We start from the raw sequence: 26,144 nt of genomic DNA, 5'->3' as shown, positions 1-26,144 counted from the left end.
TACCCCCTAGCTGTGTCCACTCTACCCCCTAGCTGTATCCCCCTTCCCCCCAGCTGTGTCCCCCACCCCCCTAACCCATAGCTATGTTTTCAAAGAACACTAATCAAATATGTGTAATACTTTTAATAACCCTCCCTCCCCTGGTCTTATTTTGGGTGACCATCCCCCCTGACTCCCTCTGATCAGAGGGAATAGTAACTACCGGTAAATGACCCATCCCTAGATGCAGACTGGAACCAAGTTCAGTGCCATCATGTCACGGTAACAGTTTACAATTATGACCTAGGTGAAAGCACAGGTATGGTGCTGACAGACCAAGGATAATAATCAGGGCAAATCTGGGATTTGAACCCAAGATCAGGGGAACATTGCACAACTAAAGAACTGTGAGCTAACTGAAGTGATATACACCACTGGGCCACCTGGGCCCTTACTTAACATGATCAAGTAATTCAAAGTTTCCAGTAGAAATAAATACCAAAGCATACAGCTAGCATACCACACTCTCAACCCAAGTACAAATGAAAGAGTAAGTTTTATCAAAATAGTCCTACTCTTCATGATAAAAACATCAATCACTCCATTGTAAAATATCCTTGATGGGTGCGAGTATAAACAGGTTCGTTTTGATTGGCTGGCGATCCCTGGAGCTGCAACAACAGCGACCTTGACACCAGCTGCAAAGTGCAGTGTTGACCCACTAGGAGCAAGCGGCTCCATGTAATTCAGGCTATGGAGCCGTTCATTCCACACCGATGTTGCAGGCCCCTCGCTCTGGAATTGATAGTCACATTGTGCTGGGCGGCACTATTGCTCTAAGTAGGCAGCCAGACCTGGCGGTAGGTCATGAGGAACAGCTGAAGGATATACAGCTGCGCAAGTTTGTTCATATCTAATCGGTAGCCCTGCTATCACGATGGAGGTTATTGGTTGGTACATGAGGAATATATGTGTGAAAGCATAGAAGAGTAAGATGACTGGCTCTACTGGTTGGTTATGTATATTGCCAGAATGACGTAACGCCATCAATGAGTTGTAACAAGGAATGGTGTAGCCATTTAGTAGGTTGTCCCTGCATCAGTGATTTGGTTTAGTGCCCGACTAGGACATCCGGCAAATGGTTAATGATTACGGGCTTTCTACAGGACATCCTTGCAATGAGGAATGGCTCATCTACATAACATCAATAGTTAATGGTATGGATGTCTCTGTGACAGTTGAAGGTGTGCCTGGACAACTAGGATGTCCCTGTTGAAGGTGTAGCTGGACGACTAGGACGCCCCTGCTGCAGGTGTAGCTAGACAACTAGGGCACCCCTGCTGGAGGTGTAGCTGGACAACTAGGGCACCCCTGCAGCAGGTGTAGCTGGACAACTAGGGCACCCCTGCAGCAGGTGTAGCTAGACAACTAGGGCACCCCTGCTGCAGGTGTAGCTAGACAACTAGGGCACCCCTGCTGCAGGTGTAGCTGGACAACTAGGACGCCCCTGTTGAAGGTGTGCCTGGACAACTAGGATGTCCCTGTTGAAGGTGTAGCTGGACGACTAGGACGCCCCTGCTGCAGGTGTAGCTAGACAACTAGGGCACCCCTGCAGCAGGTGTAGCTAGACAACTAGGGCACCCCTGCAGCAGGTGTAGCTGGACAACTAGGGCACCCCTGCTGCAGGTGTAGCTGGACAACTAGGACGCCCCTGTTGAAGGTGTGCCTGGACAACTAGGATGTCCCTGTTGAAGGTGTAGCTGGACGACTAGGACGCCCCTGCTGCAGGTGTAGCTAGACAACTAGGGCACCCCTGCAGCAGGTGTAGCTAGACAACTAGGGCACCCCTGCAGCAGGTGTAGCTGGACAACTAGGGCACCCCTGCAGCAGGTGTAGCTAGACAACTAGGGCACCCCTGTTGAAGGTGTAGCTAGACAACTAGGGCACCCCTGTTGAAGGTGTAGCTGGACAACTAGGGCGCCCCTGCAGCAGGTGTAGCTAGACAACTAGGGCACCCCTGCAGCAGGTGTAGCTAGACAACTAGGGCACCCCTGCAGCAGGTGTAGCTAGACAACTAGGGCACCCCTGTTGAAGGTGTAGCTAGACAACTAGGGCACCCCTGTTGAAGGTGTAGCTAGACAACTAGGGCACCCCTGTTGAAGGTGTAGCTGGACAACTAGGGCGACCCTGCAGCAGGTGTAGCTAGACAACTAGGGCACCCCTGCTGAAGGTGTAGCTGGACAACTAGGACGCCCCTGTTGAAGGTTTGCCTGGACAACTAGGACGCCCCTGTTGAAGGTGTAGCGGGCCAACTAGGACGCCCCTGCTGCAGGTGTAGCTGGACAACTAGGGCACCCCTGTTGAAGGTGTAGCGGGCCAACTAGGGCGCCCCTGCAGCAGGTGTAGCTAGACAACTAGGGCACCCCTGCTGAAGGTGTAGCTGGACAACTAGGACGCCCCTGTTGAAGGTTTGCCTGGACAACTAGGACGCCCCTGTTGAAGGTGTAGCGGGCCAACTAGGACGCCCCTGCTGCAGGTGTAGCTGGACAACTAGGGCACCCCTGTTGAAGGTGTAGCCGGCCAACTAGGACGCCCCGGCGACGGTGAACGGAGTGACTTGGAACATGAAGCAACGGTTGCACACCCTGACAGGCTTCGCATGTCCATAGTGCGGCAGCGGAACAGAGTTGGAGGAACAGCGCCCACAGAAGATCTGAAGCAGAAAACAAGCCTGTCAGAAAGTCAATTCACAACCAAGGTTGATCTGTTTATTCTATTGTTCTTAATATTTGCACCAACACTGAATTGGATATTGACAGCTCTAGACTTAGCTGTAGTAACCTTATCTCTGTGATGCTCCCTATCAACGATTCTGAGGTTATCTTGTTGTTATGTGCTGTTCAATACAGTTTTCGAAATAGATTCCCTATTTGGAATATACAGTACTAACAATCCTGCCATAAAGTACATGAATAGCAATCCCCCGAAAACTGCAACACTATTCACTTCCTGAAATACTTGTCTTCAATTATGTAAAAGCATACAAAACGTTTATGGATAACAACCGCTTTATCTGTAACAGCAACATTTGGTATAGATCCTTATACCGTTGTCAATTTCGATATCCAAACCATAGAGCAGCGTTAGAAACTAACAGTTTTCATCCACTAGTTCTTATAACGATAACATATAGCATAATCCTTGAAAAGGGCAAATTTATACTTGTCCTTAAGATACATTAACTATTGGGCAGTTTAGCAAGGACTACAGGACTAGTGTCAATTTCTAACACTGTAGAGTGATACAGGTAAACTGGAGGCACCTCAAAATTTCGTTCCCTAAGAGTTAGCTGCCTTTGATCTTCCTCATGGTTAATCATACAAGGGGATCGACACGAGGGGACATGGGTGGGTCTACCTGTCATAGTAGGCTACGTATTTAATATACGGAACAATGTGATCACTGCAAATTATTTTTGCTGTTGTCAACGACTTCACAGTATAGATCCTCACACCGCTGTCAACACTGTCAGGATCATTACCAATGTCGCTATTGCAGTTATACGCTCTACTGAATAAGTCTCCAAAACAGAAAGTCACATGTGTCTAGCAACTCTATATTAGGGGGCTGCCCAACAATCAGTCCTGCCTGCATACCTTGCCACAGTTCCTGCAATGGTGGCGTCGTCTCACGAAGGTGAATGGTATTCTACACGCCATGCACAGTGGCGACACCTCGTCCGGCACCCAGTGTGGAGGATCTGAAACAACCACGTCATTGCTACATTAGCAAACAGTATTGTTTAAAAACAAATTAATATCTGTCATCTTAATTTAATTTCTAGATTTGTGTGTGTAACTGCTTGTACAAGTCCAGATTTAACCCAGTCTTATAGCGCTAACCTGCTGGGACACCATGCTGAGGTTTAACATGGATACTCCACTCAGCCACATGATATCGACTCCTAGCTGACCAGTCCCTGTTTTATTCCCTTAATACCAAGCAGGGTAAGAATAAGTACCATTTTTCGGCTTGGGATCAAACTACTCTCTCCGGACAGATGCTCTATCCACTAGACCAGAGAGAGGGATGATAACATGATTAACACATCACACTATTGAGGTACAATGACACACGATCGGTTATGGTTTTTTTTGGTCTCTTGAACCATGACATTTTGAATATGAACATCTGTTTAAAAGTTGGTCTGACTTTAATCAATTTCAAATCTGACCGTGTGTTGGGTGTGTGTGCTCCTGGGTATCACTGCTGTGGCCGTTGGATAAATATTCTTGATTTTCGATGTGACTCCTGACCCTGGTAGGGGAACTCTCGTTGGATGAACTTGCAGCCGCCTCATCATCAACATCCACATCAATATTGTCATCATTAATTAGAGGCTCAGCGCAGTTCATGTCAAACACAGCACGCAAAATGTTTCGCAGATCACTGGCAAAGTTGGTCTGAAGTTGGTCCGCTACACCTGCAACAATGCCATAAGTGAGAGAGGGAGCAAGCTGGGAACCGCTGGGAACCGCTGGGAACAACGCCGCTCAGCCCTCTAAGTAGCGACCATTTCAGTGGCCAAATGCAACTTAAATCTATGATTGGCGACCTCAATTTATCTACTCCTCGCCACTTAGCAATCGAAAAGTAAACATAACTGGCGACAATATCTGTTGGCTCCTAAAATATTAAAAAAACAAACTTAAAGGGCTGCCGCTTTAAACAGTATTTCACAGGGTGTGAACAAAATACAAAAAGATCCAAAACTGAAGCAGGTCTTAGATGTTAATGAAACATATGAGCCTAGGTTTAGAGCTGACAAACCAAGGATCATAGTGGGATCCGGCCCCACAATCACATGATCCTAATCAGCATTAATAATTGTCATGTATGGTCCAGGGGTAGACACATGATTTCTATTCAAGTCGCCCACAGCTTGCTTCAGACAAGTGTCTCATGTAACAGATGTCTTGGGTAGTAGAAGGTGAAGTGAATTGGGTTTTAACGTCGCGTCCCAGATTATTGCACTTATATAGCGACATGCATGCACGTGTGTATCTGTGGCTGCTTGTACTAGACCAGACTGATGCCAATTTATAGTGCTAGCACACTGAGATACCATGTCGCAGTTTCACATGAATAGCCCACTCAGACACAGTATACTGACTCCGAGCCGACCAGTCCTTGTTTCAGCCCCTTAATGCTGAGCGCCAGACAGGGTAACAACAAGTACCATCTTTTAACGTCTTTTGGTATGACGCGGCCGCGGATCGAACTCCTGACCTTCCGCTCTACCACTAGAGGCGGAGGCGGTCTTGAGTAGAAGAACTTGGCACTAGCCCCGCAGTGTATCCACATATATTTGTTGTCTAACTTCACACAATATTACAGCTACATGACAGCGGCCTGTAAACAATAAGGTCTGGACCAGACAAACCACTGATTGATGTTACAAGGCAATCAACAATGTCACCGACTACCCCATCCATTCAGCTGCATCATACAACAATGGCAGTCTCTACGGGGACTCTCCACAAAATACACTTATACCTCAAATATAGGCATCTGCATTTCTGAGTATTACCTGATATACAGACGAAGAGCCGATGAATCATGTCGCTGCTGCTGCGGAATCGAGATCGTGCCTCATTGCGTGAAGCAAGCTCCGCTGCCTGTATCGCCAGGGCGATTTCCTCATCGTCATGGCATTCTGAGTTGTAGGAGCTGGTCTCACTGCTGGCACAGCTGGACAAACAAGGGACGTGGTTACAGCAGTCACATAATACATGTCGATTCTCTCATGACAATTGGAGGTTAACACTGCAATATTCCAGCTATGTGATGAAGGCTTGTAAATAATTGAGTCTAGAACAGACAATCCAATGATTGATATTGTGAGCAAAGATCTATGCTGTCGGGGTATGATGACACACAATCAACCAAGTCACCGAACCTGACTACCCGATTGATTCAGTCGCATCTTACAACATCCATAGATTGCTGGTGACCTACCCTAACTGGGAATCCCCACAGGGTGACAATGACAAGATGGCCATGATAGTAAACCACATGTAGTTACTGGGTTTCAGAGAATTTTTTAGCATCAGGAGTACGTAGTCAAAATAGGAGTACTGGCAAAACTAAAAGAGTACACTTAGAGAATGGAATGTAATGGATTAATCTTGTATTTCATTTTAGATATGCACCACAGCATAATCAATAATCAATAATCAATTCATAATACTTTTTTAGTTGTACATGCATGTCTGTTGTATAATGTGCACTCCCTTTCCATGGTATTCAGTATTTGGGGGAGAAAAATTCGAGTATTAAGAGCAGACTTTTTTTAAGACGTATCCCTTCAGTAATGTCAGGTGAAAGAACAGGGGACAAATTGACATTTGAGAAAAAACATAACGAGACAAGATGATTTATCGTTTAAATTGTATTCCTGTTGTAATAGGCATTGTTTTATATGCAGAGATAAAGATAACACGCTGCTTGAAATCGGAATATCATTTCAGGGAAATACGTCTATAAATGAATGTTATGCTGTACATGTATGCTGTGATACGTATCGGATACGTCTATAAATGAATGTTATGCCGTACATGTATGCTGTGATACGTATCGGATACGTTTTCTAAATTATCACGCACTGTATCATGCATATTTCAACCCTACATACACCCAAATAGCCTTTATCTGCAGCCCTGTGGTTATTGTTTTCAAATATCATTGAGAGATGTCTTAAACAAATAAACATTTTACATGCTTAAGTCTGATTCTGTATTATGATTTATTGTGACAATTTGTGATGGTTGATAATCTTTGGAATTCCAAGATAATAATGTATTTTTTAAGGTAAAAATGTCATTTTTACTTATCCTGACTGATACTAATTACTATAGTGTATGAGTCAGTATAAGGTGAAAAATACATTAGACTTGTTTATATTCAGGTAGCTGCTGAGATAAGCGGTTTGCTGATGCTCAACATATCCAGACATTGGGTGAAAGTATTTATGTTAACATACTTAATGACAGTTCAGATAAAACAAGTGAGTGAGTGAGTATGGTTTTACGCCGCTTTTAGCAATATTCCAGCAATATCACGGCGGGGGACACCAGAAATGGGCTTCACACATTGTACCCATGTCGGGAATCGAACCCGGGTCTTCGGCGTGACGAGCGAACGCTTTAACCACTAGGCTACCCGACCGCCCCGATAAAACAAGTAATTCATGGAAGTAACAAAACATACTAACCATTATCATGATCATAAACGTGAACAGTGTCTGTGGTGAAATAGTACTTACCGTATTCAACATAATAAGCGCCCAGGGCGCTCTCAAAATTAGAAATAGGGGGCTCTTACTATGATATAATTTTAGTGGGAAAAAAACAGAGTTGAAAGATTGCAAGTTTCGTGTTTTATGCTGACAGCCTGAAATGATACAAAAGAAAAGTCTGTGCATATTATACACGACAGATATATTTTCCAGAATTTAATTGCCCATAATTAAAGGTGCATATAACACACAAGCGTATAATACACGAATAAATAAGTCTTGTGTACATTGATCGGAAGGGGTGCTAATTTGGATTGTTCACTACGTCGAATACAGTATGTCATTACTGACAATTTGAACAATGCCTTCTACACAGATATTTCTTGACAATCAGCTGGGCTGGAAGAGGCTTTATATCACGGACAAAAAGTTAGGAGTCTCTACCAGTCTCAACATCAACCCCAAACTAACTACTCCAACTCAATCATTCTTCACTGACGTACCTCTCCTTCTCCCAGTCTCCGTCGCCATGGACACTGGAGCCACCACTTCTACAGCTGGAGCAATTTGAGCTAATACTCTCGGCATAGCGGAGCCGTTGCACACTCGATACCGGAAGTCGCTCTGGAGTTCCCTCCCCAGGTTCCCCACAGGGAGCGGCAACCTTACTGTGGAGTTTATCTAATGCATTGCCATGGTTACTGCCATTATTGGAAGTCTTGCAACTTTTCTTGTCTTTTCGTGATTTCCTAGACCCTGTGGCTTGAAGTGTAGATTTTGAGCGTGAAGAGTGTCCATGTTTGGACAATTTGTGGGATTGGTCAGTATCGTCCAGTCTGTCGGAACTATCTACTATCACAGAACAGCCGGGGTGGACTGGAGATGATTCAAGGGAGGTGGAACTGGTGACTATTGCACTATCACCCACAACATTGTCTGTGTCGTGAGCTACGAGATCACAGGCAGCCTCTAACTGATTCACACAATCACTCAACATGCTGACAGAATCCGAGCCACTTTCCTCATTTGGCTTTGGGCTCAGCGAGTCACTCAACATGCTGACGGCATCCGAGCCACTTTCCTCATTTGGCTTTGGGCTCAGTGAGTCACTCAACATGCTGACGGAATCCGAGCTACTTTCCTCAGCCGGTTTCATGGGATTGGAAGACACAGAACACCCTGATGGAGACAGAGAAGGACTGACAGACAAACTCACAGACGTACTGACAGACAGACTTGGCGAGTCTACTACAGTTGTCTCAACGATGTCATTCACAATATCTGCACACATCTGCCTAATACTATGTGACACGTCAGCAATCACCGCTGTCTTACTACTTTCACCAGTCTCCATCGCCTCCAAACTAGCAGAGTCATCAAGGGAGGGACAAGTGTCACCCCTTGCTAACTCTGCCAGTGTTCTCTCCCCTTCAGGATTGGTCGCGGTAAGAGTATCGTTCAATAACGGTTGTGATTCTGTGGACGACACTGTCGTAATGCTGTCTGAAGTGCTCACATTTTCGCTATGCAGCCCCGAGTCATTGCTCTCACTCTTGTTCAACAAACACTCCTGCTCTTGCTGATCCTCAACGTCCAAGCTGTTTCCTCGCGATGCAGCGATCACAGTTGCACATGACGTCGAGGCAGACATGGTCCCAACAGGGAACTCTGTCTGCGCAACAGGGGTGACAGGACTACCAGAATTTGGTGTGTGCACAAGAATCGGTCCTCCCAAGGTGTCCTCATAAGACACTCCACCCTGTGCATCCTGGTTCTTGTCAGCGTGGAGTTTCATGAACTCAGTCTGGGTAAAGCCCTCCACGGATTCTATGGTCGGCTGGAGACTGGCTAGGAATGTTGGTTCTTCCGCCGAGCACAATGCTCGCTCCAATGTCACCATCTCCTCAGGTGACAATGTATACAGCAGCTCTCTGAAACACAAGGACAAGGTGAGAGTGATGAATTGTACCATACTTTGGCTGTAATGATTTATCATGTGCATGTGTATTTTTCTGTGTTTGTGTCTGTCTGTGTGTGTGTCTGTGTGTGTGTCCGTCTCTCCCTCTGTGTGTGTCTGTCTGTCTCTGTGTGTGTCTGTGTCTGTCTGTGTATGTGTGTGTCTGTCTGTGTATGTGTGTGTGTGTGTGTGTGTGTGTGTGTGTGTGTGTGTGTGTGTGTGTGTGTGTGTGTGTGTGTGTGTGTGTGTGTGTGTGTGTGTGTGTGTGTGTGTGTGTGTGTATGTCTGTGTCTGTGTCTAGCAATATTCCAGCCTGTAAACAATCAATTTAGGACCAGACAATCCTGTGATTGACATCATGAGCATCGATCAACACAGTTGGATACAATGACATGCATGAACCAAGACAGGGATCCCGACCATCCGATCGCATTCGTCACCTCCTAGGACAATCATGGGTTGCTGAAAAGACTGATTCTAATACAGATCTCCAATGATGGGCCAACCATCTTCCCGAGGCAAGGGAGTTAACCGACTGTAATTGTCCAGTTTCCACCCTTGCAGAAAAAGGCTAGATTTTCGTGACTCGATCGTAGCATAACCAGTGTACTTTCTATGGCCACTCTATTGACCAATCACCTTCCACCTCTCATATCACTTGCAATTGCATCAAACAAAATGGTGGAGCCCAGTTAAGACGATCTCATCAATAATCAAGATCTTTATTGGAATAAAGGTCTTACTTCACGAAGAGCATCAAATCATTTGATAAAAAACATGAAAACATTTGAATATCTGTCTACGCCCAGTTGATGGTGCACATGCCCTGCAAGAAGTGATGTAGATTTCGTAACGCATGGAGACTAGAGGATGCAAAGGAGGCTTGTAGTCAGAACTCCTGTAACGTACCTGATCTTGAATAGGAGGGTTTGGAATGGGCGGAACATGTCTGACATGTTCCATGGATCGTTGTCTGGATTCAGCGGGCCTTCACGGAACACAACCAGTCCACTACAACAACAAATAATCTTGAAACATTACCTCCATGTACACACTCTACGAGACTGAACATTTTTCATTTTTATGAGGACCCCTCACCTGATACCAGTTACTCAGGATCAGTTATCTTAGCTCACCTGACACCGGTTACTCAGGATCGGTTATCTTAGCTCACCTGACACCAGTTACTCAGGATCAGTTATCTTAGCTCACCTGACACCAGTTACTCAGGATCAGTTATCTTAGCTCACCTGACACCAGTTACTCAGGATCAGTTATCTTAGCTCACCTGACACCAGTTACTCAGGATCGGTTATCTTAGCTCACCTGACACCAGTTACTCAGGATCAGTTATCTTAGCTCACCTGACACCAGTTACTCAGGATCGCTTATCTTAGCTCACCTGACACCAGTTACTCAGGATCAGTTATCTTAGCTCACCTGACACCAGTTACTCAGGATCGCTTATCTTAGCTCACCTGACACCAGTTACTCAGGATCAGTTATCTTTGCTCCTGACACCAGTTACTCAGGATCAGTTATCTTAGCTCACCTGACACCAGTTACTCAGGATCGGTTATCTTAGCTCACCTGACACCAGTTACTCAGGATCGGTTATCTTAGCTCACCTGACACCAGTCACTAATGATCGCTTATCTTAGCTCACCTGACAATAGCAAGACGAGGGATGGTGAACATGAGTGCAGGGTCGTACTCATCAATCATATCCTGGGTCAGCAGCCCCACTTTGAGCGCCCTGAAACAAGATATATGACTAACAAACCTGTGACTTTACAGAAATAAACCAAAACTGGTCAGTGGTCATCATCTCAACAAGAACTTGCTATTCCAGTAATAATGTTACAAGGCAGCCAATACAAGTTACACAAACCTATCTAGCAATTCATCTCTGGACAGAATAAAAACCCCTGATCCCAATGAAGGCTGGTTCTCGGGGCACCTACCTGTGTACAGTCTCGGAGAAAAGCACCGTGATCTCCTGTATCGTGTCATACTCCTTCATCGTCTTCACTGGCACCATCGCACTCACATAGCTGTGGGAATACAACACAACATAAACACAATTGAACACATGAAAGGAGGCTGGTTATCATGAGCATGATTTGGGATATGTTTGACATAGATTTTCAACTAATTCTGGACTCCAATTAGGATCTTTCTCATGAGTGAATGTCAACAATTTGATTTACTGTAAATATTTTTTTTATCATGTTCTATTCTCAGTCTCTTGTCCATCCTTTCTTGTGATACATTATATTGGAAATGTATTATTGTAATATGTGTAGTTTATTTAGTGTGTGAGTGAGTATGGTTTTACGCCTCTTTTAGGAATATTTCAGCATTATCTCGAAATGGGCTTCACACATTGTACCTATGTCGGGAATCAAACCAAGATCTTGGGCGTGACGAGCGAATGCTTTAACCATTAGGCTACCCCACCGCCTGTAAGTAAATATAACTTGTACAACTTTCCACTTTATGTGAATAAAATATGTTTAAATACAAATACATCTCAGACAGCTGGCCACATAAAGAGACTGATACACATGTGTGTGTGTTGCACAAGCATCAGAAGTTCTATATATACTGAGTGAGAGAAATACCTAAATACTGACACAAGTTTCCCGACATTAGTATGATACACACCAAGTATGGGGCTAATTCCCCATTCTTCAACATATGTGTCCATCACAACAAATCGTCCGCAAAAAGTTTTTCTTACTGAGGGAGACAACTCCATAAACACATAATCCATGCATACCACTAAGAATATCTTGTTGGTCAGAGACGAATGTCACAAGGCAGAGATCCACAAGACTAGTACAAACAGTGTACATGTAATGGCAACGATTTTAGGCAACCATGTCATCATGTACTGTGATATCTATTAACAAGTCAACAATGACGTTTGTATAATGTTAAGTGTACAACGTCACATGGACGTCAGTTTTACGGCAACAACAATGTCAATATAATATTACGTCACCAAGGGTGGTGAGGCCAAATGGGATAAAACAGTCTGTTCAGGGTTAATGCAATTACAGCAACATGCATGCATATGTGTGTGTGTGTGGCTGCTTGTACGAGTCCGGACTAATTTTATAGTGCTTGCCCACTGAGATGGCATGCCACAGTTTAACATGAATACCCCACTCAGACACAGTACAGTATCTCTGAGCTGACCAGTCCTTGTTTTAGCCCCTTTAATGCCGAGCAGGATAATAACAAGTGCCAACAATGGTTGGTTGGTTGGCTGGTTTTTGTTTAACACCGCACTCCAGCGGTCTGTAAATAATCGAGTCTGGACCAGACGATCCAGTGATTAATATCATGAGCATCGATCCATGCAATTGGGATCGATGACATGCATCAACAAGGTCAGCGTGTCTGACCACCCGATCCCGTTAGTCGTCACTTACGACAAGCATAGTCACCTTTTACGGCAAGCATGGGTTGCTGAAGACCTATTCTACCCCAAAATCTTCACGGGTCGCCAACAATGGCATAAGCATTATATCAACAATTGTGTTTGCAATGAATCAGCAGCTGTAGGTGAGTCAAATCAAGATCATAAATGTCTATCATTGTTCGAACCCTATGACATAATTCACCACAATCAGCTTCCCCCTGGCATCTGCAGGTGGTGAAGCTGACAAGCCTGGGACAAAGCACATAAAGTACAGAGATTGGACAACACTGTGACATAAGACTGATGAGTAGTCACACACTGCTCCGCAGCCAGCAGCATGTCAGTGCATGTTGGTTTCATGTCACGAGTACATGACCGTCCACAGCAGCCAGTATGACCCAATCCTATCTGCCTATTTTTTACCCACAATGTCACAAAGAGGTCATATTGTTTGATATAAAAGATTTTCGATTTGTTTGATCTTAACAAAAATCATTTTATCTTTCCATACTTAGTCACTGTTTAGAGTCTTGTCCCAATAGTAACTTTAGAAATCTCTTCATGTGTTGACACTTAATTCAACTAACACATTAAAGAGTCTCCTATTAAATACCTGGCTCCAAATATCTCAGCAAACAGCCATCTTCGTTTCAGGTCATCAGAAACACAAGAGGGAAGGGACCCATAACGCTCCCAAAAAGAACTTTTTTGTCTTTGGTCTGTGTCCAACCTGAGTTCCCTGGTCAACTAAAACACTGGCCATCTTGCTCTAATGAATCACCAGGTTGCCCTATTTCTCAATGAGTTGCCATGATAAAACTTGCCCCTATTTCTCAATGAGTTGCCATGACAAAACTTGCCCCTATTTCTCAATGAGTTGCCATGACAAAACTTGCCCCTATTTCTCAATGAGTTGCCATAACAAAACTTGCCCCTATTTCTCAATGAGTTGCCGTGACAAAACTTGCCTGTATTTCTCAATGAGTTGCAATGACAAAACTTGCTTGTATTTTTCAATGAGTTGCCATGACAAAACTTGCTTGTATTTCTCAATGAGTTGCCATAACAAAACTTGCCCCTATTTCTCAATGAGTTGCCGTGACAATACTTGCCCCTATTTCTCAATGAGTTGCCATGACAAAACTTGCCTGTATTTCTCAATGAGTTGCAATAACAAAACTTGCTTGTATTTTTCAATGAGTTGCCATGACAAAACTTGCCTGTATTTCTCAATGAGTTGCCATGACAAAACTTGCTTGTATTTTTCAATGAGTTGCCATGTTAAACTTGCCCCTATTTCTCAATGAGTTGCCATGTTAAAGCTATTATCAATAGGAATGATGGGCCCCGAGGACTGTGTGACTGTGTGTGACCCTGTGTGACCCTGTGTGACCCAGTGCGACCCTGTGGTCAAGTGGTGCTGTTGGGCAGCCTGTGATGCAACAGGACATCCTGTGACAAGTGCCTGTGACATGTGATGGTCTACTAGCGAGCCATCACTTCCTGGTGCGAGACATGGGTCACTTCCATCAACATCACACCAACAGGATGGGTTGACACTACCCGTCATGTCACAGACTTCAAACATGACATGGTCAGTGATTGCTTCAGGTTGTTTAGTCTTCTTGTTTGAGTGTTTGAACATTAATATATTTGCAGGGCTACAGATAAATTTTATAACCACTGAGTAATAACTCACACTGTATCATTGACATTGGGTATTCAGAGTTTTCATTGGGTATTCAATATGTTTACTCTCTTGGATCTAGTCTGTTGGATATGTTTACACCAATGAGTAGACATTGTTTTTAATATTAATACTTGTAATGCTGTTTCAGGTGACTTTTAATTTGTATCTGTCTGTGTGCTGCCCCAAGTGTCCAAGATGTCACATAAACTCGCAACAGCGATACACATATCTATTTAACAATAAGCAAAATGGACCACTTGAATATTTGCTACTACCACCAAGACAAGACTCTAATCAGGACATATTGTCTAACTTCTTAATGTCTTTTTTTCATACATGTCACATTCAACCACATGTTGATGTTATGACCATGACAACAGGATGCTGTATTCTCGTGGTCCTTTCATGTCACTACATTACACATCTTTGTGTCTCATTCCAAGGACAGCCCACTGAGATACCATGCCGCAGTCGTACGAGGCGACTATCCTTGTTGTAAGAGACGACTAACAGGATCGGGTGGTCAGGCTCGCTGACTTGGTTGATGCATGTCATCGATCCCAATTGCGTGGATCGATGCTCATGATATTAATCACTGGATTGTCTGGTTCAGACCGCTGTCATATAGTTGGAATATTGCTGAGTGTGGCATTAAACAACAAACCAACCAACTTAATATTATTAAGGTCTACTGAGGGCCACTATTGTAACAGATTATTATATTTGTTGAGAAAATGATTCATGTCATGTAGTCAGGGAATATTCACACTTCTTAACTATCAAAAGACAATAATCTATACAAACCTGAGCTCAAATTCTGCAAATAATTTGTCGAATATAATAAGTGCTTCTTTGATCTGAAAGAAAAAACAAAAACATCAATATCAGGCAGGAAGAATGAAGACGTTAAACATGGTGACATTTGAAGTCATTGTAGACATAATATATATACTGGGGAGAATAGAATATATGGATGATGAATTAATAATGGCACTCAACAATCACAAGCCGGTAGATTATTGATTCATTGGATATAGTGTTACAGTTGTGCAGGTGATGAATATAACTGCTCTCACACAGGAAGAGAACACCAATACAGATCAACCCATTGATCTCCACACCAACAATACATCTAACCAACAATACATCTAACCAACAATACATCTCTACACCAACAATACACCAGAACTGAAGGGGCATCCTTTGTACAGTCACTTCTCAGGGTTATGGTCAAATTATGATTCTCGCTGTACTGCTTGTTTTCCACAATGAGCATGGTAAGAACAGAACATATTTTGTTTTGGTTTACAAATTTTTGGGCCAAATATTCAGGTCAGTAGGTCAAAAATAAATAATTAAAATTCACAATTTCAGTTATTTGTGTTTGCATACATTTATACCTCCTGATCAAGCGTAGTACAGACAGCATTTCAAGGTTTCAAGATTAATCCATTACAACTGATCACAATGACTTATGAAACCTGGATTCAAGGACAAGACAAAAATACTTTCTGACCATGGTTCATACTCTTGTTTATTCATTGGTATGATCAAGTCATGAGATCACCAACCACAAGAGGGTGAGTATCCTAGCATCTACAAAACAGCCATAAACATCTTCAACATAAAGTGATAGGCATCACATACCCTAAGGCAGAGAATTCATGGATGTCAACTTCTTTATGATGAGGAACAAGTTTCAGAGTATATACTTACTCCTTCATCAGGTGAAGGAGTAAACATATACTCCAAAACGTTGTGTTCCTCATCATAAAGAAGTTGACATCCATGATTCTCTTCCTTCTGTGTATCACTTCTAAATGCCTTTCATGAAGACCCGGACTAGAATAGGTCTTCAGCAACCCATACTTGCCATAAAAGGCGACTATGCTTGTCGTAAGAGGCAACTAACAGGATCGGATGGTCAGGTTCGCTGACTTGGTTGAAGCAAGTCTTCGTATCCCAATTGCATGGATCGATGCTCATGATGTCCATCACTGGCTTGTCTGGTCCAGACTCGATTATTTACATCTACAGACTGCCTTCACATAGCTGGAATATTGCTGAGTGCGGCGTCAAACAGCAAATGCTCACTCACTCACTCAAAGACTTGATCACCTACCCTGTCTGTGTACTCGTGGATGTTCTTGAGACACTGCTCCCTCAGGATAGTCCGGAGACTATCTAGCATCTTGGTGAGTGCCCGCGCCAAGGGCCGCATGCTGGCACTCTCCGCCTCGCGGTTCATGATGCTTGACCCCGCCGCCAGACACTGAAACATCCACCAAAGGCCATCACATTCAACATCCACCACAGCCCATCACATTCAACGTCCACCACAGCCCATCACATTCAACGCCCACCACAGGCCATCACATTCAACATCCACCACAGGCCATCACATTCAACATCAACCACAGCCCATCACATTCAACATCCACCACAGCCCATCACATTCAACGTCCACCACAGGCCATCACAGTCAACATCCACCACAGCCCATCACATTCAACATCCACCACAGGCCATCACATTCAACATCCACCACAGCCCATCACATTCAACATCCACCACAGCCCATCATATTCAACGTCCACCACAGGCCATCACAGTCAACATCCACCACAGCCCATCACATTCAACATCCACCACAGGCCATCACATTCAACATCCACCACAGCCCATCACATTCAACATCAACCACAGCCCATCACATTCAACATCCACCACAGGCCATCACATTCAACATCCACCACAGGCCATCACATTCAACATCCTCAACAGCCCATCACATTCAACATCCACCACAGGCCATCACATTCAACATCCACCACTTGTTCTGTACAGTTTCCAAAATGTAACTGCTCGAATGCAATTAGACCATTATGTGTTATTATTACCCTTAGGGTTCATAAAAATTGTGTGTGCACTAGTGTTTTGTTGACGTCATTCAAATCATATTGTGGTTTTCTAGGACAATGGTTGTGATCAGAGCATTTTTCTACAGGGAGCTAAAAAATATTAAGAAATAATGGGTAATATAGAAATTATTACACTCATATGTGTGTCATACTGATTTCTCACTCTCGCTCGGGAAATACAAGAATTCTGACACTCGATTCGTAAAATCAGTATGACACACCTGCTCGTATAATATCCTCTATCGATTACAGCAGTCACTGGATCAGTGTGCACACGATTTTCAATGTCAGCTCCCTGGGCAGTATACAACTCAAGAAGCCTGCTAGAATATTAACAGTAATATTACCATCACCTCCTACCAGGTACCCATTCACTGCAAGGTGAACAGAGGCATCCTCTGAACAAAGTCACTTGCCTAACACGTGTTACATGTGCTTCAGTGTGGGGCAGGGCTGAAGCCCCCGACACTCAGTGTCAAGCAGCCGAACCCTGGACACTCAGTGTCAAGCAGTACACCAAGACACAGCTACTGACATCCACATAGCATTACACCAAGATACAGCTACTGACATCCACATGGCATTACACCAAGATACAGCTCCTGACATCCACAGGACATTACACCAAGATACATCTCCTGACATCCACATGGCATTACACCAAGATACAGCTACTGACATCCACAGGACATTACACCAAGATACAGCTCCTGACATCCACATGGCATTACACCAAGATACAGCTAATGACATCCACAGGACATTACACCAAGATACAGCTCCTGACATCCACATGGCATTACACCAAGATACAGCTACTGACATCCACATGGCATTACACCAAGATACAGCTCCTGACATCCACATGGCATTACACCAAGATACAACTGTTGCATGTATAACCTTCCTGGTCATATTCAGCATCATTTTCAGAAGATTTTCGTCTAATGAGTGAGTGAGCGAGTTGGGTTTAATGTCGCTTTAAACAGTATTGCAGTTATATCACAGCTGCCAGCTTGATGTGGGAGGAAAGCTTAAAGTGATAGTGCTGACAAACCTAGAAACATATTCGTGGCGAAGCAAGATTCATACCCACAATCAGACGTTTCTGATGTCCCCAAAGGGATGTAACGCTGCACAGCAAAACACCATGCCTTAGAAGACAGGGCCATCCATGCCCCCCTCTTATTACATCGGAACTATTATTAGCAGAACTTCTTAGACAAACACAAGACTGGTGGCCAAAGAGACCAAAATTGTCAGAGGTCAGGTGTCTTCCCCTATCAAGTACATGTACAGGTGGTAGTTCAACTAATTAATTAATGTACTCGATGTGATGTCGCCGTACCTCCACAGTCCACTAGTCAAACAAATTTGTGTTTGACAAAACACTTTTTATGTCAAATGTTCTCCACATTGTTGCTGGCCACAATACTTGGACAATCAGATTTGGACAGATAAATTTTCCGATGACAAGCAATTTCTCTAAATTCTGCAGAAATGCCACAATACATATATGGTTGGCTACATGAGATGAGGAACATGGATTAATGCATCATAATTCCCCATCTGTATACAATGGTTAACAATAACCAGGTGTAGGACATGCTGGCTGCTTTCAGTAACAGGATAAAGTAGTGGTCTACATTGTCTACAACAAGGATGACAAATCCACAACAGCAGTAGTCCCAAAAACTCACTGACAGGCTAACACCTAGGAAAAGGTGAATACCTGATAACACTGATAACTCCCTGATAATATTGTTCATACTAAATTTGCATGACTGGCAGCCCATTATTGAAATACGAAAATGCTATAATGGATGATATTCAACATGCTGAAGGTTAAACACAACTACTGATACATTTGTCATGAGTTCATTCTGGGACAATTAACTACTAATCGGTTAGTAATTCTTGCATAAATGTTGTCTAGTAAGCTGAGTTAACACAGGGTCCACAATTCAACACTAAACTCTACTAGAAGTGGTACAAAAGGACTAATGAGGTTGTCATACCAGAAACTAACAGTTTTAGTCTACTAGTCCTCATTATGATCACATACAGCAAAACCTTAATGGGCAAAGTTCTACTTTTCCTTATCAATGCTTATGGTACAGGGATTATCCTGGAAATTTTTACCTTTGAGAGACTTTCTTTTTGGCCACTAGAAATAGTTCAAAATTTGTAATTCACGCACAGTGGTCATTCTTGTACGAGGGTACGTTCATGAAAACTCTTCCACCGGTGCCATCATCGGCTAGGCGATTCTCATCTAAAATATGATCGTTTCTGATCTGCAGTTCATAGATTATTATGGAGAAAGAGTTGTATGTATATTCATATAGTTTTTTGTTTTGCTGTCATTTCAAAAACGAAATTTGCTCGTATTTTGAAACTTTACCTGTGATTGCCTTTTTCTCTCTTGATTTCTGCCATACACACATACATGTAGATCAATGTCTTTGATTTCTGGTAGGATTTAAGTCTTAAAAAAATATGTTCAATGACTTGGAGTTGTAGATCACGGAATAAGATTTTCGTGCGCTACCAAAGTGTAAAAACAAACACTTGTTTTACCAATCAGGGATAAAAAAATATACTCCACCATTGTCAGCTGATGCAAAGCTTCATGCAGTGATATAAGAATCGGTTATGCAAAGTAAGAGATAGCATGCAATGTTGTGAGTATGCAAATCGCGTTTTTGATTGACAACTTTTGATGATTGAATAAACTAGCGTGTAAGTTTTTATTGACATTTTTAGGTACCGTAAGATAAATTTATTCAAGCAATACGACATTTTTATTATTGTAGGTGAAAATGAGATTGTTAATGCAGAAAAATCTATAAGATCTACCCGCTGATTGAATGTTGATGCGATATCTACGACAACTATGTGAGAATATCGCAGAATCACGGCTTAAGTCAATCCCTGTGGTACCTTAACAATTGGGCAGTTTGGCAAAGACTATAGGACTAGTGCACATTCCTAACGCTGTAGACTCATAAGATTTTGACACAGTCTTCATGGACTGACTTAAGCATCATACCGCCTCCTTGGTCTAGTGGTAGAGTGTCCGCCCGGAGAGCGGAGGGTCCGGGGTTCGATCCCCGATCGTGTCATACCAAAAGACGTTAAAAGATGGTACTTGTTGTTACCCTGTCTGACGCTCGGTATTAAGGGGCTAAAACAAGGACTGGTCGGCTCGGAGTCAGTATACTTTGTCTGAGTCGGGTATTCATGTTAAACTGCGGCATGGAATCTCAGTGAGCTAGCACTATAAATCGGCATCAGTACGGACTAGTAAAGGCAGCCACACACACACACACGTGCATGCACGTCGCTATATAAGTGCAATAATCTTGGACGCGACGTTAAACCCCATTTCACCTCCCCTCACCTTAAGCATCATTGAGAATAATCACAACTAACACACTCATACTTCATGCTACATTGGAATATCAAAACTAACTGACGATTGGGACAAGTAAGTGGCACAACTCAAGCATGTCAGCATCTCTCACCTCTGCCCCAAACCACAGCTGGCCTGCTAGGTTTTCCTGGATAACATCGTCCGGGAATTTACAGCGGAAGTCCCGACTGGCTCTCTGGCCCGGCACTGCGTCCTCCATGATGTTCTGTATGGCTGTGAGGACCTTGTCCTGGCAAGCCCGGAGCTGGTTCACCAGCGCAGTGCAACGCTCCGGGTCCTTGCGCCCATCAAAACTGTCCAGCTCCGCTGCTACCATGTTCAGGTCCTCATCTGAGTAGAAGAACTGGGCCAGCAGAGAGGTGTCTGTCCTCTGGAACAATGAAGCTGGTCAGTCAATAATATAAACAATATAGGCAGATTGATTTTTTCTTCCTAAACTCTGCACTCCACTATTTTCCAACTATATGATCATGGCGGCCTGTAAATAGGCAAATTTGGACAAGACAATCCAGTGATTGATATTATGAGTAATGATCCATGGTCTAATCCTTCTGTTTATAAATATGAAAGTTATTTTTGTCATAAATAAGTACTGCATTTATAACTCAAGTTGTTTTCAATAAAAAGTTTATAACACATTCAGAACGTCCAGATTAAGCACCATGGAAACAAAAATTATGGTGATTTGAGTCAATTTTAAGATTTCACTAAAGTGGTATCCACTAATTTATTTCTTATTAATTTTCATTAAGAAAAGAATTTTAAGTACAATCTATCATCACACATTTCCCGATAATTGTTTCTCTCAGTGGCATGAGAAAATACTGGGAAATTCCTCCTATCAACTGCAGGCCTCAGGGGCCTGATGAAATTTAAAACTATCAGCCCGAGAACAAATCAATCGGCCTCGGGCTGATGTCTATTTCAAACACTGCACTCAGCAATATTCCAACTACATAACGATGATCTGTAAACAATCTAGTCTGGACCAGACAATCCAGTGATTGACATGAAGAGCATCAATCTATGCAATTGGGATATGATGACTTGGATCATCCAAGTCAACGAGTCTGACCACCTGATCCACAATGTCACTTGTTAGCGATCTTAGCACTAAGGTGTTCATAACTCCCATACCCATGTTACTGTAACACAAACTTTCATTTGTTTGTTTGTTGTTTAATGTCGCGCTCAGCAATATTCCATCTATGTGACGAAACACGACAGTCATATATAGCCCTAAGGTTGTTTTGTACAACCAGCTGACAATGGCACCCTGTTCTGACCTAATTCCCAATGGGGAGCCAGATGGATTGATTGTGGCATACATTGTAGTCGTCTACAAGTGGATCTTAGCAATTTGAGCAAGTCATGGTATGTCAGCTCAATTTGGGAGGAAAGCAATCCAACGAGTAGAGATATGGTTCTGACAAACCATGACAATTAATCTGTGTGAATCCGGGAGCTGAATCATAGGCTTCTGGCAGTGACACACCTACAGGACCCAACTATGTATTGTGAATTGTGGCTTCATAGACGACTGGGTCACCTTTGCCCTATTGCAAAAAGTGTTGACTAACACCAGGTCATTGATCCCAGGGAACAAAAGTGTTACTCCATTTTTTAGATTATGGGTCCATAATATTATTGCTGGACTTGCATACTGACAGGCCACGAGGTAATGTTCTCAGTCCTACACCTGGGTATTCAAATCAATCTGTAACACTAGATGTTGGCCAAAGAGGTAACAAAGAGGTTTGTTTGTTTAACGCTCCATTCATCAATATTCCAGCTATATGATGATGACTATGCTTGTCATGAGAGGCGACTAATGGGATCAGACAGTCAGGCTCTTTGACTTGAAAGATGCATGTCGTCATATCACGATTGCATAGATTGATGTTCATCATGTCAATCACTGGATAAAGTGGATTGCCTGGTCCAGATTGTTTACAGATCGTCGTCATGATTGTGTTTATTTCTTTGTATTTTAAAGCTGTACTAAGCAATAATCCAGCTATATGACAGCAGTCTGTAAATAATCAAGTCTCAACCAGACAGTCCAGTGATTGACAACTTTAGCATTGACCCAGGCAATTGAGATACGATGACATGCATCAACCAAGCCAGCGAGTCTAACCAACCGATCCTGTTTGTCGCCTCTTATGACAAGCATAGTCGCCTATTAGAGCAAGCATGGGCTGCAGAACACCTTTTCTACAGGCCTCAAAGTTGCAACTAATTTCGTCGCCATGGTGAATGAAATTTCCACTTGGCAACTAATATTATTTAAGCAGTCACCACTTGGCTACTTGTAAATCAAGCTGGCAACCTGATATCACTAACTGCATAAATTGCAGCATAATAGTCGAGACAGAAATGCAATATATTAATAAATACTGACTGACTGAACTAAAATTTCATTGTAATTTTTTTTTTAAATCATTATGGGAATTGTGAGGTAAAAAATTAATCGACAATCTTGTTCTTACAACAACGTACTTAACAACAAAGCCTGATACACCAAAGGTAGGTATATTATGATATGGTTTAACAGTATTATACAATACTGACCATTATCTTGAAGTTCAGCTCCTTAATTTATCACATAACTTCTGGAATTTCACATTGGCTCCCTGAAAACAATTATTAGGCGCCAATGGCTCCTTGGGAAAAACTTAATCTTTGAGACCTGTTCTACCCCCGAATCTTCACCGGAGTAGGACAGTGACTCAGTCACATCAAGCTAAAAGATAAGAATCTTCCCTGAGTACTGCTTTAAACCAACAAACATGACGACGACGATCTGTAAAGAATTTAGTCTGGATCAGACAATCCAGTGATTGACATCATGAACATCAATGAAACATTAATATAACAGAGATGAAGTGAACCAAATAGTTCACTGAATCTGCAGTCATTTTCTCACAACAGTACAGCAGGCCAAAGCTTGGTCAGCCCACCCAAGGGGTCAGGTCCACTTTCCAGGGGTCTTTGTTTCTGCACAATGATCTCACCAGGAGTGATCATTTGTTTCGTTCATTAAATGCTTAATTTCACCTTTTTGAAAGAAAGAGTGTTCACAGACTACTAGATGTTTTCAAGCAAACAAAGTCAATATTGATCATGTTACAGGTCAATTGTGATTGTGACAAGCCACGTGACTTGACAAAACCTTGTCAGTATTGATATGTCAGCACTGAAATCTATCTTTTCATCATGTTCATCATGTAATCATGGTATATGGGTTAAGCACTGAAATTCAAAGATTCTTAATCAGTGAGTGAGTGAGTGGGTGAGTTGGGTTTAACACCGCTTTTAACAGTATTCCAGTCATATCACGGCGTGTCAGCTTGTGGGAGGAAAGCCCGAAGTGATGCAGGTCTCAGACGTTTACCACTTCGGTGAAACCCACGAGCACGGGTATGGTGCCGACAAACCTAGAAACATAATCAGGGTGAACCCGGGATTCGAACCCACAATCATGGGTTTCTGGCATGCCCAAGGGATGCAACTCTGCACAGCGAATCGCGGCGCCTTAGACGACTGGGCCACCCGTGCCCCCGATTCTTAATCAAGGCTCAACAATATGAAATAAGTTCTTTGAAGGGCATTTAGAGTTGGAGTACTAAGTAAGAATAGGATTTATGGTTGTAATAAAGAAGTTGTTCATCCATAAATCCTATCCTTACTTTAAATGAAACAAGCATGATAAGGTTGCAATGATTCCCTGGTTCATCACAACAGGAAACTCAAGATGCAGAACTAGATCTGATCGACATTCTAGCTTTGAAACATACATAAAAATCTATTGACATATTTAACTCATAGTGTACATTGGTATTATGTTTACCTGAATATGTGGATATCTGATAAAAATACAAGATTTTATTGTCAAATGTATCAAAATTATTCCAGTTTACCATGTGTACAACACATACCACATTTTGTATTGCACTTTGACTTTCCAGTCTTTCAATCGCAAAATTATCTCAGTATTATCTCTTCACACACCTCATCAGGAAAGTCATGAAAATGTCTGAGACAGTTGGTCTAAAACTTAAAATACTAACAGGATTGTCATAGATGAGCAGTACGTTTTCAAATATTCAAAATTGAAGGTGATCACTTATTACCAAGCTTTAATGTTATATTATAATTAGTTAGATGAACATGTCTCACCATGTTCACGTGTGTAATTTAAAATGTTTTACACACCAACAAACAAATCTCTGATATAAACATGATTATTGAATACCATTTGGATATTCTCAGGTCTGATGTTCTGAAACATGTTTCGTCATGTTCATTGAAATGTAACATGCTCCAGTTTAAGCTTTAGGCATAAAAGCAAGGCAGAAATATGACATAAGGAAAACAGTATCATAAACATGATAAAGTTTTGCATTTCAAATTAATAAATATTTATGACAATGATCTGCAATAAGGGAAATAGATGCAATCTATGACAATAGATACATAATCTGTGATCAAATCAAAACAGTGGTGAAAACATAACAATGACTAAGTCATAGTGATTCATCATCAAGCTAGCCTCGTGCTTTTACATCTAACCCAAGAACATTAACAGAGGTGAATCTCATATATGTTATTGATTATTTAAAACATCCAACAAGTTGGGAATTGTTGATTAGGGTGTGGTTGATATTCGCAGGACACCACATTCACGATGTACACACGATCGACATAGTTATGTTTCATTCTATCATTATCAAACCCAAAAGTTGATGATCCATGTCCAAACTATCCAAAAGTAGGCCAAATAACCAGCAAATAAACAATGAAAACCTATTTATCTTCCTGAGATTAAACTATCATGGAGGGGCATACAAACCCTTGAAAGACAATGGGACTGATTTCATTTGTCACACCAACACTTTGGATATCAAATTACTTCAGTTATCAACATTTATCTTTTCTGTAAACAAATAAAATGGACTGCCAAAACAGACAGGTGCGCGACAGGAGCTAAACTAGCAGGCATTGTGGTCACACATTCGCTTACCTTTGGCCTGTACAGCCATCTTCGAAGAGAATTCATCTTGAAGATGGTAGTTACACTGGTATAGTCCAGAAAGGCGAACTTTCTAAATTACAAAAACTAAGGAGGGAGTTTTCATGCATCACAAAATGATAGTAAGATATGACCAATTCACAAATTCTCGCTAACGTCACGCGTTACGTCAGTTGTCCGCGTGACTTCCGCGGTTTTCGTACATACTATTAGCCAGAAAACGTATAACATATGGTAAAAAAATAAATTAGATACACTGGCACAAATTACAATACTTTCTTGCAGTGATAAGAAAATATGTTTATCAGATTTATCGGGTTTTTTAACAAGATTTTGTTTGATTTTTGTACTTAATAACACTTTATCGTAGGGATGTTAAATTTGACTTATATTTGTTGT

General features: G+C 42.4%; 1 protein-coding gene across 1 annotated transcript; it reads right to left on the bottom strand.

Moving 5' to 3' along the window:
• Positions 1 to 1,993: 1,993 nt before the first annotated feature.
• On the bottom strand, positions 1,994 to 25,910 carry LOC139452846 (lateral signaling target protein 2 homolog). The gene is made up of 12 exons (XM_071234480.1): positions 25,737 to 25,910; positions 20,802 to 21,080; positions 16,476 to 16,625; positions 15,158 to 15,210; positions 11,198 to 11,287; positions 10,900 to 10,989; positions 10,143 to 10,244; positions 7,780 to 9,207; positions 5,570 to 5,730; positions 4,214 to 4,462; positions 3,636 to 3,739; positions 1,994 to 2,692 (listed from the first exon to the last, which is right to left on the bottom strand). The coding sequence occupies exons 1-12, from the start codon at positions 25,770 to 25,772 to the stop codon at positions 2,564 to 2,566; spliced, it is 2,871 nt and encodes a 956-aa protein (XP_071090581.1). The 5' UTR covers positions 25,773 to 25,910; the 3' UTR covers positions 1,994 to 2,563.
• Between the last annotated feature and the right edge of the window lie 234 nt (positions 25,911 to 26,144).

Source organism: Haliotis cracherodii, unplaced genomic scaffold (assembly GCF_022045235.1).
Source record: "Haliotis cracherodii isolate W230 unplaced genomic scaffold, xgHalCrac1.p SCAF_9, whole genome shotgun sequence".
NCBI classification, from domain to species: Eukaryota; Metazoa; Mollusca; class Gastropoda; order Lepetellida; family Haliotidae; genus Haliotis; species Haliotis cracherodii.
The sequence above is the reverse complement of the archived record's forward strand: the minus strand, read 5'-3'. Positions and strand labels throughout refer to the sequence as shown.